The sequence below is a fragment of the Hippocampus bargibanti genome, linkage group LG12 (genome assembly GCF_051943395.1).
Source record: "Hippocampus bargibanti isolate YZ-2025 linkage group LG12, ASM5194339v1, whole genome shotgun sequence".
Taxonomy (NCBI): domain Eukaryota; kingdom Metazoa; phylum Chordata; class Actinopteri; order Syngnathiformes; family Syngnathidae; genus Hippocampus; species Hippocampus bargibanti.
The window spans coordinates 10,501,965-10,517,395 of NC_142745.1; the positions used below are offsets into that span (position 1 = coordinate 10,501,965).

Here is a 15,431-nt window from a genome sequence, read left to right on the forward strand (position 1 = left end):
TATTTCCCATGTCATGGAGGCCTAATTGGCCCGAATCTCGAATGAAAACTAAATGAATGTCACAGCTAGTACAGATTTGAACAAGCAAACTTAATACAGATTTTAAAAAATAGCGGAGGTTGAAAACTCTCAATGTTTAACAAACAAATCCATTCAGCATTGTTATCACACTATTCTAAAATGTTCAAAGCATATTTGAAAACAAACACAGTTAATTTAAATTAAACAAAATTGTCATTATCCAAGTTTGGAACTTGTTCAGTTTAAACAAAATAAGAACAATAGGCTGCATTGACTCTTCATCAAAACCAAACGAATGACGCCGCAGTAATGGCAGTTGTTTGAAGAAAAAAAAAACAAATGGTCATAAATCACATTTTCATTAGTTGCATATGTGAGCCGGTCTGACAGTTTTGAGAAGATTCCTGCCAGATGAAATCCTCATGGACATTGGTGTATCAATACGATGCATATAATCGATATCTTGCCACAACCCTTGCCATGTGGTCAAAGTCTGTCATTGGCTAGCTGGTTTCTTTGCAGATTAGAAGACACAATTATAAAACGAACTTCCTGAAACTTCAAACCCCTTGCTCGATGCTGTTGTGACATATCTTGTGCAGACTGGATAATGGCTCAGAGGAAAGGTCATTGATTTATGGCCGGTGGCCACCCCTTAGCAATATCCTCTGAAAGTTATTTTTTACCAGGTCACACAAATACATTTTTTTTCTCAATCTGCCGGTAAAGTGCTTTACGATGATATTAGGAACATTTTGAAAACTGCTTCACACAAGAAATGCGTGACGATTTTGAAGGTGTTAAAAAGATCTGTTAAAATATTCAAGTTTCCTAATGTCTGGCAGTAAATTTTCCATTATTGATTCCTCACAGATTGAATATTGATTTACAAGTAAAATTCTCTTAATTGGACAGCTAACAACAATCTTAAGCGACTCGCATATAAAACTCGTTATACCGAGCCTTAATCAACAACCGGCAGCCATTTTTTCCCCTGTTGAGTCAAGAAGAAAATGAACAGCAGAGGCTACTCAGTAATAACATTTAGAAGTTAGCTTGGGTTACAGTTTTACCTGTTAAACATTTATCATAATCATCCGACTTCACCACTCGGAATCCCCACTGGCGATTGTGGGAACACCTCCTGGATTGTAAGAGCCTCTACCCTTACTCATCGAAAGGCATGTGTGATAGGCAGTTTGCAAACACATTTATGTCTATCAACATATACCTCTATTATACACTTGTGTAACACAGACTCCGCTTGATACTGAGTCTGGGCTACGCCATTATGCGCTTGATGGATGGAAAGACTAATTACCTTATGTTCTGCAAGGCAAATCATCTTTGACTTTTTTTTTGACTGCGCTTTGATATATCATGGAGGTTACCTTCAGACTAAACTGGGCCACGAGCAAAAAACTCAAAAAAGCAATGCTGATCAGATAGCAAAGGGCTCAGCAACTCAAACCCGACTCAATCTTGAAAGCGCACGAAGACGGCTCCTCCAAGTTGTCACCAAAATACTCTGTCAGTCAGTGCATACACAAGTGGTCTATTTGTGATTCAGCAGCAGGCCTTCACTGACTGCCAGGCTGGGAAAGAGTCAGCCTTTCATGGGGGCGCGAGGTGGGGGTGTGTGTTAATGCAGGCCCCCAGGCGGTGAGACCAAGGTAATTGGGTTCGCATGGTCGGTGTCAGGGCAGCCCTGCCACATGCTAAAACAAAGGCCAACTCCGAGCAAGCTATTAGGGCCACAAGCCCTCTTGATTGCAGCTCTGATCCCCCCGAAAGCGTTATTCAATTACTGGAATGTTGGATGACTATTCTGTCTTGATGATGACTTGCAGATTGCATCATGAGGATCTTCTTTTTCTGACATGTCTCACCGCCTCTTCTTTTGTCGTTGAGTGCATAAGCACTGTGGACTGGAGGCTCTCAGATTCAAGGGTGCCTGCTGCAGACCAGACAAATATGCATCTTAGAAATTAGTTGCTTATTTTTCATTGCCCCAATTCGTTCATTTCGTTTGAATTAATTGAGATGTAACACTGCGGCATGCTCCACACTATTTCGCCTCAAAGGGTTAATTAAATTTTCGTCTTCTCAATGAATCCTTATTGAAATCGTTTCCCAGGAATACCCGTTTTATGACGATAATGTTGACATTTGGCAGGCTATGGCTCCCAAGTCCATTTTCCGATTGACCTAAAATTTGATGTTTTGTGTTGGAACCTTAAAAAGTGCAGGGAGTTTTATTCAAATCTAACTCTGCGTAATTAAAATCTTCAAGGTTTTTTGGGGGCTGATTTGTCCTGTGTTTTCTCCGGGCCCTCTGGTTTCCCCCCACATTCCAAAAATGTGCATGGCAGGCAGATTTAACACTCCAAATTGTCCTTAGGTTTGAGAGTGGCTGGTTGTTTGTCTTTGTGTGCCCTGCGATTGGCTGGCAACCAATTCAGGGTGTCCCCCGCCAAGTCCCCGAAAACGGCTGAGATAGGCTCCAGCACCCCCGCGACCCTAATGAGGAATAAGCGGTACGGAAAATGGATGGATGGATGACCCAGCAGTTTGCAAACAGTCTCTCATGTTCTCAAGAGTGACAAATAGTCGCTGCTCTTTGCTATAGTGTCTACTGTTATCGCAGTGCATTGCTAAACATTGGTATCTGTCTTTCGCAAGTGCCGTTCCAAACGTTTGTGTGTTGTCTCTAAGCATAACTAAATATCACTAACAGTCCTGGGCGATATGGCGGAAATGTGTATCACAATATAAGTCTGTCATATTGCGCAATGACAATAAAATGTTTTTGTTTTCTTCATCTTTGAAGACAATTTTCGTCTCTCGATTTGGCCGTTTCTACATTCAGGTCAGCAAAGCTTGCTTGATTTTTGAGGCCTCTTCAGACAGCCTAAAGTGTCTCACTTGATCCGCCGCCAACTACTCCCCCTTTCCCACTGTCACCCTGTCTTCTTTGCCTGCAAGCCTCTCCACCACATACAGCAGTACTAGGAAGACGATCTGTGTTTGACTTTTGATTGTTGAGACAAATGGGGTCTCTATTTTGCCTTAGGAGGAATCGGTGTGTATAAAGGAAATGGTGGCTTTATCTTTGCTCCCTTTTTATTTAAATTATTTCATTTCCTTATTTTTTGACAGGTCGTTTTTGTCAGCATTTAACTGCCGCAGAGCCACAGTTATGTTCCCAATTGATTGGCAGAATAATTATGGACCTGATTTCCTCAACCACTGGTGCTGTGGGAATGAGGGAGCTTTACTCTTTACTCGACCAGAAAAATCTGCTAGTATCACTGACACGTGATCGAGATTGCTGTGTGAAACAAAAAATGGGCAAAACACCTGCAAAATTTCCCTCAGCCGGGAGGGTGACCCAAAAAGATGCGTCCTATTGAGTCCCTCACTGCAGCAATGTTTTCTCCCGAAAGAGGGGTGTGCAAAAGTGATTGACAACTTTGTCAGATGAGTACAGGTTTGCTTGCAACGAAATGTGGAGATTGGGAACACATCTTGGGAAAGCCATAAATTGACGACAAATTGACCGAAATAGCTAAAACTCTGGTGAATGCTCTTCCATAAATTGAATAATGTGTGGTTGTAATTTGAAATAAATAACTTTTTAATCAAAGCCACAATTGACATTTTCATGGGTCCGCATCTTTTTGGGTCACCATGTACTATTGACCAGTGCAATTAATACATTTGTGTGCATCTGTCATTGCAGGTTGCTATCAACACACTATGTTCTGCTCTGAAACTTCCTTTGAACATCTTTGATGGGTCGCCTCCACAAGTACATTTTTACTTAGGACAAGCGAATATGACGAAAATGCTGACTTTCCCCAGCAGTAGGAGTCCCACAGCTGTGCTTACAGCTCTAAAAAATGAGCAGTGTGCATCTGAGCCACATAATTAACATATCCTAAAATATAAGGCAAGAGCGGGATATGGCTGCCTATTTCACAGGGACGGTTTCCGCTGCGCCATTAAGCCCTCCATTTAAAAGGCAGCCCTGACATTAAAAGCTATCGCTTCGGCAAAGCCCTGATTCCTTCTTTGTGTTTGTATGAAAACAGGGCTTAGCTTAGCTTGCTATACCATAGTTGCGCTCAAGTGCACTTGCGTTACGCAAACATGTTGCTATTTTACCCGCAAAGAAGCTTGAAAATACTTTGCCCTGATGGGTTGGAAAAAATGAGGAGTGACTGAAGGGGCAGGTGAGCCATCTTCCCAGTCCTCCCTTATTATCCCCTTGCAATTACGAGGAAAACAAGGGCTTCTCCCACACTGTTGGTGGAAGGTATGACCTAGGTTTCGGGAGGTGGGTGAAGATAACAAAGGCTCGTTACCAGGTTACATCACATCACCTTTTTTGTTGTGGGTACGCGTGCCAACATCTCAAGGAGTGATGGAAGGCAGAAGCACTAAGCGATCCCCCTCCCTAATGCCAAGTTGCCATCACACCGCAGGATGATTATTGTCATCATAATCGCACCCCCTTTTTCCTTTTACTGCGTAGGTTCCTTTGTACACACCGTCTGAGTGAGCATTTAACAACGACTTGTCTAAATATTTACTATCTTAGCGACGTTATTTTTAATGAAGCATCTATCACACGTGTTCTCCTGTCTTTGCAGTGCAATGTTGTGTTTGCATGTTGTTATCTGTGATGGCTTTGTGATTGCAGTGGGAAAAAGATGGGCGTGGGTGATTCATTTTTGAAAATTGTAGATAAGTGCACGAGTGCATTGGTTTGGTATCCACCACAGATTTTGTGTGTGTTTGTGTGTGTGTGTGTGTGTGTGTGTGTGTGTGTGTGTGCGTGTGTGTGTTTGCGTAAGGGCTTGACTGTGAACTTGAGTTGCCTTAGGAAATCATGGCATGTGGTATTTGAGCAGTGGTTGTAGTCATGCTGTCAGAAGCAGAACATAAATAAGACTAGCTGTAATGTATTATTATTATTATTATTATTATTATTATTAGTCGTAGTAGTGGTAGTATTATTTCATAACTTGACAATGTTTTGACTGTATTGCAGAAACATTTTGAAATTGCTCAAGGTCTCCTGTCCTAGGCTAATTCGTAGTGTCGCTACACAGTATGTGCATATTTTGCTAAACATAGTCTTCTTCTGCGTAACATGCATTTAGTGAAGGAAGTTTTGACTTCCAGGTGAGTCACCTGTTCCATCCCGGTCATTGTGTGGTCACAACTGTGTGGAAACCAAACATCTTCAGCCAGTTTATAACATAAAAGCACTCACAGTTATGAAACAATACAAAGTGATTAGTTGTGAACTAATATTGATCAGCTTCATGTATGAAAAAGATGTTGTGTCTCAAAACCATATTGAAAAAGGAATAAAAGATCAGTTTCCAAACTGTATCCATTTCAGATTAGAAATTTAAACTTCCATTCTATTTATTTGCCATTGCATACTCATGATACCCTCAAAGAAGTACAGATGACGGCTGAAGAAACCTTTTCCTCGATGGAACACTCCTCTATGACTGAGAGCCTACACATACATATTGCCATTGCATCTTTTTTTTAACTGCAGATCTTCAGCTATCTTGAGGCTAACACACACCTAGTGTCACAGGTTTTCATTCCAAACCATGAACTGTCAGCCTATTGTTATCCTGACGCCAAAGGACCAATTCACAAACAAGATTTTGACCCCCCCCCTCCCCCCACACCCATCTTCACATTCAATGCCCAGGTAGGCTCGCCAGTAACGGCTCAGGAAATCTGAACTGCTTATAATGTGACATCTGTGTCCCTTGAGGTGCCTGAAAGTGATTCAATTGTGACAAGACAATCCAAAGTAGCCATTCAAAATGGGCCTGTTGAAATGGGCTCATTTACTCGGGGTTGCATGATGCACCTGGACTGCTCTGTTTAGGGAGGCCTGTTCCTCATATTTAATAACAACCGGACAATAGCTCAGTAAGATCATCAGTGCAATGAAATCATTCATGTGAGATGAATTATAAAATGATGGAAAATATAAAGCGCAGCTGTCATGCAAATGGAGACAAAGGAAAAAATATAATGCTTTTTATCGGAGCTCTAAACCTCCACCTTCCATCCCGTTTCTGTAGCTCTCTCCTCTTTCGGTTCACGAGTGGCCTAGATCTCATTCCAGCTGACGTAAAACACAACTCACAGTAAAAAAACAAACAAACAAAGTTTTAATCCTTTTTAACCACTACTAATTTTTTATGAGTCACTTAGAATAGTGGAAGTAACATTTGTTGTCCCTAGCTATGTTCACTCTGACGATCAATTCAGATTTTTTGTCTTCATTTTCAAACTGGATATTTTTTCATCCAGCGTGAATAGTGTTTTTGTTTTTTTTTCAAATTCGACCAGGGCGTCTTTCATACAGCAATATAAACTGAATATGTAAGTGATGCTCATCAGCACACATCTGACCTAGAAAGGAATGGAGACAATCATGTGAATCTGCAAAGTTATCAAATGTGTTGGTTTTCTATTTAACAGTAATTGAATCCCACTTGAAACATGACGCATCAAGTCGACATTTGTGTTGATAGTAGTAATTCAGTCAGGCAGTAAATCATTTGTAAAGCGCAGCAATTTCGTGATATTTTTAGTAGACATCTCCTCGAAATGAGGAGATTGAAAATTTGTGCCTTATTTCCCAAAAATGTTTATTTCACCCGCTGCCTTGCTTATCTGTCAATCTAAAATGAGCACCGACATTGGGTTTCAAAGTGACTTAAAGGACAACCAACCTCACTTGTTTTTTAACTGACACCAGAAAAATGTTTTATAGCATCTAAAATACCCAAAACGTGCAGTATGATATTTTTAGTCAAAGGCAAAACACCAATAAAAATGACTTAAAGTGTCCAAAATCTGCAAAAAATTGAGCTGCGAATTGGGCATTTTCAGAAAGTCCCGCCCCCAGTTCGTGACGTCACCCCAAGACGTCTTGCCTTGCTCGAGAATCAAAACAATGGCTTCAGATTCTGAGAATATGCTTTCTTGTTAGACATCCAGTTATGAATATGATTCAAATAGTTCTGAAGAGCAAAGCATACATTTTTGCAATCGATTAAAGAATTTATTTGAGCCATTTTGAGGCAACATTGGGGGACAATCTCTCACAAAAAAAGAGGCACAAAATGGCGACATCCTGTGGCCAACTCCGTTTCCACAGGCTGATAAATTCTTAAATGGCGCTTGGACGCCCTCTGGCGGCTTTTGGGTGCAACACGAGGTCCCCAGACCAAACAACTACAGTAAAATACATTGACGTGATGGAAGGACAATGCGACAATGCGTCCTTTTCACGGTCAGTGGGGGGTCCTTTCGTGACGTCACGTACGGACTCGTCACCAACTCAAAAACAACACTTCCTGAATATTCAGCATGAGTCTTAAAACATAAAATATAGCTGTATGCGGAGGAATCTTATTAAAATACGCTCAGTCGAAGTCATTTGAAGTGATTTTACAAATTATGGACACAACTTGTCCGGGGACGTCGGTTGTCCTTTAAGTAAAACTGTGCTGTTTTTTGCGCATGATGCGACGTTGTGCTTTGCGAGGATGTCTCACATCACAAATGTATTCTGTTCATATTAAAAGTCACGTATTTTTGTGAATGAATATATAAAATTATGGATTTAACAAAAAACATCTGAATGTATCGTCACATCTTGCAATTTGAACGTAACTTAAGTCTGAATATATATTACACTACAACCGGATAACCAAGGCTGGCACCCTACAAGGAGCAGCACAAAGTGGATTGCAGCATGAAGTAAAGAGTTGATTATTTACGATGTGATTCTGCTGTCATTCTATTGTATTCTAAAAATATATAAATTCCATCCTTTGTGAAACCAATTCATTGCCTTGTTTGTAAAAAAATCAGTGAATCTGAAAATGACCTTGAACTTAATAATTCCATATTAAATCACAGTCACAATATTAAGGCAAAGAAATTGCAATTTCATCTGAACCGCCCCATATAATTTTGAACCGCTGCAGATAATTCTGCATATTTATATGTTGGTTTCTTTAATTGTGGTGCTCTGAAAAGGTGGATTAAGTATGCTGAATTCCAACCAGATCACAAATGCTCAGCCCAACGCGACTGATACGGAAAGTGCAGCCCTCGTTTGAAATGTGTATTCGGAAACGCATACTAAATCGAAATACGAATTGTGCAATCGCTCAAAACAAGGAAGAGTGGCAAAGTCGATGACGCAGATGGCGACATAATGATGTTAACTCAGCATGCTTGTGTTGAGAAATCCCAGCGAATTACTCATCCGATATTGCCTCATTGACGATTCTACTGTCAAAGGAGGATGGGCGGCCAACGTCACCGCTTTGACATGTTGATTGAGACCCTTTGTGACGACAGCACATAATAGCTTGCTTTGTCATCATTTTACAGATATTGTCAAGACACGTTGGGAAAAGATGTAGGTCAATTTGAAAGTTGACGTGCAAACCTAAAGGATAAAGATGTCCAACCTATTGTTTTCCCTTGACTGTAGTTACCGTGGCATGCTCAACTCCTTCATATTACAATGAAGGTATTTCAGTACACATTTGTGGGTTTACGGTGGGAGTGGGGGATTAATACCTAAACTCACGACCATATTCAGATACACACACACACAATTTCTAGCTCAGCTCAATACTGCCATCCATACACGCTCTTGTGATTTGCTTCCTATACAATTGACATTCCGCAGTTGGTAACAAGTGATCTACCACACTCTTCCATATTTCCCCAACCAGCAATTGTCTCTCTAATAATTAGATGTAAATGGTTTATCCACTTTAGATGAATAAACAACTCCTGTTTCCTTGAAAAGAATGGGTTGTAATTGTAAATTAATCAGTTCATTGATTGTATCCTTCAGACTTCAACACTAAAGAATGCTTAACATCAAACATATTCATCTGATATCCCCCCACCCCTAAATGTGCGAATGGGATCTTGGCAACAAACAAAAAGCGTATAGCTTTTGTGAACATTGACAATGCACATCTGTTATAGTGGAAGGTGTGCAGAAGCGTGTTTTTCTTGTGAGATTTTGTTTTAATAAATTGAATTCTGTCATCTTTGATGAATACGATATTTACAGTCAAATTATTCAAATGAATTTTAATTCCGGTCAAAATTGGGTGCTTACATGAATCAATACTATTCTATTTTCCATCTATGACATACTATGAAGTGCTTTCATAGCGTGAACTTTGTGGAAGCCCTTTACTTGTACTTTGCCACACATTGTGACTTACAAAACGAGAGGAAGACACTTGTAAGTCATCACTTTGTCATAGGAAGCCATAATTACTTTTACACACGCCGACGTAAACGTTACAACATGCAGCGATTTCTGCGAAGCGACAGATTTATGTTTCTGCCGCGGAATCTATCTAATAACAGTTGATTGTGGTGCGTTTGAATATAATATTGTGCTCAGACAACGGAAATACACGGTTATCAAATGACAGCAATGATGTGCGATTCAGTTGTTACCAGGAAATAGAGTTGCTGACTTGGCAAAACACCTCTTCTCCATGAACCTTCCTCCTCAGTACACCTTGGAATTCTTATTCAACCACTCCTCAGCCAGCCTCAGTAGACCAGGAGGGGCCTCTGCACATCCAACGGCCTGACCGGAGCGATGAAGGCAAGCGGGGTGGTCGTTATTGCCTGGTGGTGGTGGTGTGTGTCGTAATTCCAGCCACTACCCGAGGCCCACTAATTAAGTCGGCGAACTTGGCCTTGCCGATTATGAAGCAGCTGGATCATTAGCGAGTCGGGTCAAATGGCAGGCAACCCCATGTAGCGGAGCACGATGCCTTTCATCAGCTTGTGCCTTTGCCTGCTTACATCCTGCAACCACTGGAATAGTATATTTGTATTTTTTTACTGGATAATGGAATGGCTTATATTAGGGCAACTTAGGGCAAAATATGTCTGGTAAACCTCTGGTCACAAACTGAAAGGGAACATTTTCAGTGTTAACACAGCTATCAAGGTTTAATTGTAGCCTGAGTTCACTAATCCCCCCGCCTGTCATGAACAAGCACCAGCAAAATGTTCAAACATGGCCCCTTGACTTGTATACCACTAAGAAAGTGCCTCGTTAGGATAATTGTGTCGATATGAACTTTTTATGTGATTTTGATACGGAAAAGCTATCTCGCCCAGACTTATTATAGTAATCCAAAAATAAATACGTTTTCTATCAATTTGGATTACATTACTAAAGAGACTTCCAAACAATACATTACTGGTAACTTGTAACAGTAGCCCTCCCAACCTTGCTAATAATTAATAAAAAAAATATATATAGGTAAAGAAAAAAATTTTCCAATGTGCCTCTCTCGTCACTCATGAAAAATTGTCAACATGTGTGAAGATTTATATAATATTAAAATTACATGCAATTGTGTGCAAAAGTATCATATTAAAACTATGTGTGAGCAGTCTGTGATTTATTAATTCTTTTCTCAACCTTTAAATGCCAACATACAGTAAGAGTCAAGTAAGAGTAATGTCCTTTGTATATAATAATTTCACACAAGAAATGTAATGTTGTACACATCCATTTAACCTCTCCATCTGTACCAGAAGACAATCCGTCGCAACGTCTTCCTTGTTGGAAAATCCGCTGATAAACATGTCGCATTCTTGCCACCTCGACTTCAAAAAGTTTGACCAAGGATTGTATTAATCGCAAAGCAGATAAACTCATGGTGAAAAAAACTGGCCATTGATCTGACATTTTTTTTTTCAATAAACAGTCACTAAAGTAAGACATCAAGATTGTTATGAAAAATGTTTGCCTTGTGCACACAGTGTTGAAATTCTTCAGGAAAGCAAGAGCATTTGAGAAAGAAGATCTTATTTACGACAAGCAAATGCTCCACTTCATTACATATTTCCAGGAGCTTGATCTCGCCTTGTCACTTTTGGGATTCTGTTGACATGGGAGAAAAAAAAAATCCTTAATCATCTGCTCATGTCCGTACCCTTAACAGATATCGAATATGCTGCTGAACCTCAGCTAACGTCCCGCTCTTAGAGAACAATGTACTTGGCAAGCACAAACTTCTCTGATCAGCTAGCGGCAAAGCAGTTTACTCCATTTTGAAATGTCTTCCTGCTGTGTGCCTTGTAGAAGCCTGCTAGATAATTATTTCGATGATATATGACACCCAATTCGACTAGCAAAATTTGACTCTTTAATGTAGTCCGTTTTATTTGTCAGCCAGCCGACATGATAAAATGTTCTTATCTTCTGTAGGGCAATGCAATTTGTGGTTATTATTTTACAAAATTGAACGGACTGTTTATCCTTCTAAATATGAGGATATCACGCATCATTGAATCATTTTTATATGTCACTCAAGATAATCAGCTGTATACTGAGTAGATACTTTTTAGCTCCTTTGCGCTTTCATAAAGAAGGTCAGAGCAGAAACAAACGGATGTAGCGATGCTATGTAGCTGGTTATCTGACGCAAATAGTGCATATTTTTCTCCCCCCTTTGATCCTCAGAACAGAAGTCATTAAGCAACTTTGAGTTATTTTTTATTGTTGTTTTTTTAATGCCAGGTGAACAGTAAAACACATGAACAGTAATAGAGGAACTCGGCAACATCTCATGCCACCCCTCAAGGCCCCTCCTCTTAGATGCATGCTTTTCTCGACGATTATGTGGTGGGTCACGAACAGCGTTTCACTGTCACAAAATCACTTACACAAGCTGCAACTGAGAGTATATTCATTTATCTGTGAGGCTCCTTCTACATTATGAGTAAACATAAAAAACACCTCTGTCCACTTTTTAACGATCGGTTTCTACAACATTAAGTTTAACTTTGATCTGGAGCCTGCCTTGATGTTCTTTATGCCTGAGGATTCAGACGGAGGTGTGTATTTACGTACCTTTTACTCACTTTAACTCTACGATGAGCTCCCTGATCTCTGTGTTCCTAGCTACTCTGTTATTTTCATTACCCCGTCAGATGCTAATTCTCAACCCAGAAGAGCAACTCATGATAAAGTTACTCGTCAGGCCTCTGGCTGAGGTGTCTGAGAATTTGATTATGGTGTTGTAACAGTGTACACTTGGACTCAGCTTAGCATGTATTCTGTGGACTGGCGTTCATTTAGTTGTGTGAAACTCTTACGTCTGACCCCTGACTGGGTTGGTTGCTTTTCACTAAAGCTTAATGATTCTAAAATATAATTTATTTACCATCACCCTGCCTTGTTGCGACCTTAAATACATATCATATTCTCTTTATTCTATGTTTAATTCGTCTTGTGCTTTTTGTTTACTACAACCAAACTGCTGCTTCGGGGTGAGGTGAGATGAGTTGAGTAGAGCTCACTGCCACCGTCTCAGGCTCATATCTCAAATTGTTTGCTGGCAAGTCAAAGAAAAAAATTGAGCCAAGAGACGTCTTGGATCTCCAAAACCTTTTATGTGAGTTCACTCATAAGTCAAGGTACCACTGTAGCGGATGACTAAAATGGACTTAGGAAAGCTTGTGGTTCATCGACCTTGAAGGATGATTGGACATTCGGGGGAAAACTCAAATTGGAGCTTTAGATGGTGTACTTTGTTGACCTCAGTAGCGTAGGTGGCACAAGTGTTTTTTAGGTGGGTGAGAACCTCTCTTTCAAGGTCCTTGGAGGTCAGTGAAGGAGTTAAGTGTCATTTTGATGCATGGTGTTAGGGTGAGTCAGCATTGCGTTCACTGTCTTCAGGCACTTTTATATCACCGTTGGTAAATTTTCTCAAAAGATTGGCATACAATTTCACATTGTGCGCAGACATTTTTTAATGATGGTGTTTGGATTGTTGAGGACTTTCAGAACAAGTGGGGGGAGAGAGAAGTGGGATGACACCTTGAACTGGTTGATAGCAACAAAAAACTCAGCATTTTCTGTGATTTTTTTGTTGCTATTAACCAGTTCAAGGTGTCATCCCACCCCTTGCCCCCTGCCCTGATACCCATCTTCACCTACATTTAGAACTCAGGGCTTATCTTGTCTGCCTCTCTATTTTCGGACAAGCAGGGCAGTGAGCCAGGATGGACAACGAGAAAGGCTGTTGCAGACACACATTGGGTGGAGGACAGTTTGCAAGACGACACTGCCTGCCTTGTTTATGGCAGAGGCTCTGTGAAGGCGAGTGGGCGGGCAAGCTGGAAGGCAGAGTAGACGGAGGGGGAAAGTGGGTTTAACTCGCCAGAACAGAGTCAGAGTTCTTCCTGAGCCATTGCCCCATTTGGCTGGCAGTTGTGAAAACAATTGCCCAGCTCTACCTCTGTCTCTCTGTCCTCTCTCTCCGACTCTCTCTCTCTCTCTCTCTCTCTCTCTCTCTCTCTCTCTCTCTCTCTCTCTCTCTCTCTCTCTCTCTCTCTCTCTCTCTCTCTCTCTCTCTCTCTCTCTCTCTCTCTCTCTCTCTCTCTCTGTCTCAGTGCAGATGGAGTGAGTTTAGCTATGAGTCACCTATGAGAGTAGTAGTAGGTGGAAGAGAAGGTGGTGATCCCAGTTAAAACCACAAATCTCAACACTGTGAGGCATTCATGCTAACCCCTAGCCAATGTGCTGTCCATTCGTAATTGATGCATTACTCGAGATGCACATTCACCGAACCCTTCGTGAAAAATAAAAATATGCTTCATGTAGTGTTTCTTCAGGTCTGAAGTTGCTCAACTTAGCAAATAGGACGCTGAGTTTCATCAGATTCAGTGATGCATGTGAAGCCATGTTGTACATATTTTTCCGATTTACTCAACATAGCATGTATTTAAACTTTTTTTAAGCATACGAAGTAATATCACAACAGTCGCATGTTTACCAGTGAGTGAACATAATTTCCCACAGTACTGATTGGGGACAAGCAATGGAATGTGATCATGTGCATCCAGTGATGACCAAACGAAGGTGGCATAAATATTTGACATCTTGAGTCGGGTATGACTTAACCTCTATGGCAGAGGCTCTTTCAAAGGCCTTAGGCTGATTCACCGGACACCGGTTGTCCGATTGGACCCAGGTTAAGAACAACTGCTCTCTGTAATGATAGACATTTACTTTAATCACCCACAATAAAAATTCCAGTTTTTATTTTATGGTATTTATATGTAAATGTGCAAAGTAACATAAGACAGAGCATATTTTGGTTCAAGCCACCCACTTTTCAAGGGAACAAAAGTAGCAGAACTGAATGAACGTGAAGTGAAATGGTGTAACCCTTACTTGCAATAACCGCATTGGTCCTGTGACTTCTTGACTTCACTTAGACTGTTGCATTCTTCTTTTGAAATGCTTTTGGAGGCATTTACTGCAGCACTTGATTGTTTCTCTAGGCTTCTCCTTTAAGTATCCTTTTCAGAAGGTAAAATCTAGATGGCCATCTTAAGTCCTTAGTGGTGTTGCCAGTGTGTTTTGAGTATAGTTACCAGTTGTAGTAAATTGCCAGATAAAATGCTTTTGTGGACTTCAGAATTCATTCTGCTGCTACTATCATGCGTTACATCATCAAAACAAGTAGTCCCTTCTTACGACAGTGTACAGTTAACTGATACAAGCACATTTGTGTTTTGTTTCCGCAGAATCGCTTTAGCGAAGCATGCTGATGTCCTGATCTGAGAGCCCAGACTTCAGTTCATCATCCCTACTTGCTCCTCTCCCCAAGAGTCAGCGAAGCTCCAACAGAGACCACCGGTTTACCTCCAGGCTTTAGGGTTCACCCCCCTCCCCCCTTCCCTGCTGCCCGGCCTGTCGTCAACATGACGTCGGAGCTGGAAAGTAGCCTGACCTCCATGGATTGGCTCCCTCAGCTTACCATGCAGGCGGCTATCCGCAAAGCCGATGGCCAACATGGCCACGGGCCAGGTATGGGCAAGAAGAGTGCCCTCCTTGATCCCAACACCACGCTGGACCAGGAAGAGGTGCAGCAGCACAAGGACGGCAAGCCGCCCTACAGTTACGCCAGCCTCATTACGTTCGCCATCAACAGCTCGCCAAAGAAGAAAATGACACTGAGCGAGATCTACCAGTGGATCTGTGATAACTTTCCCTACTACAGAGAGGCAGGAAGTGGCTGGAAGGTAAGAAACAATACCTGCATCGTCATCATTCTCATTCTCAAATTATCCCCCCCCCCAAAAAAAAAAACCCAACATATTTTGCAAATTTAGGCCTAAAACAAAACAAAATATGGTTTTCCTAGGGTTGCTCTAATGATTAAATCTGATGCCGACCTTATCCATCACGTCGATTAGCTGCACATATATCAATTTGACTGATCCTCATAGCATGAATGAATATTTTACTTAGTTTAAGTAATTCTTTCAAGTTTTAC

General features: G+C 41.0%; 1 protein-coding gene across 2 annotated transcripts in view; it reads left to right on the forward strand.

Moving 5' to 3' along the window:
* foxj3 (forkhead box J3) overlaps window positions 1-15,431 on the forward strand; it is a 109,659-nt gene that overhangs the window by 23,608 nt on the left and 70,620 nt on the right. For both annotated transcript variants that reach the window (XM_089010450.1, XM_089010452.1), the window contains exon 2: window positions 14,680-15,177. In XM_089010450.1, coding sequence (XP_088866576.1) covers window positions 14,857-15,177 — 321 coding nt within the window. In that variant the 5' untranslated portion in view covers window positions 14,680-14,856. The remainder of the gene's footprint in view (window positions 1-14,679; window positions 15,178-15,431) is intronic.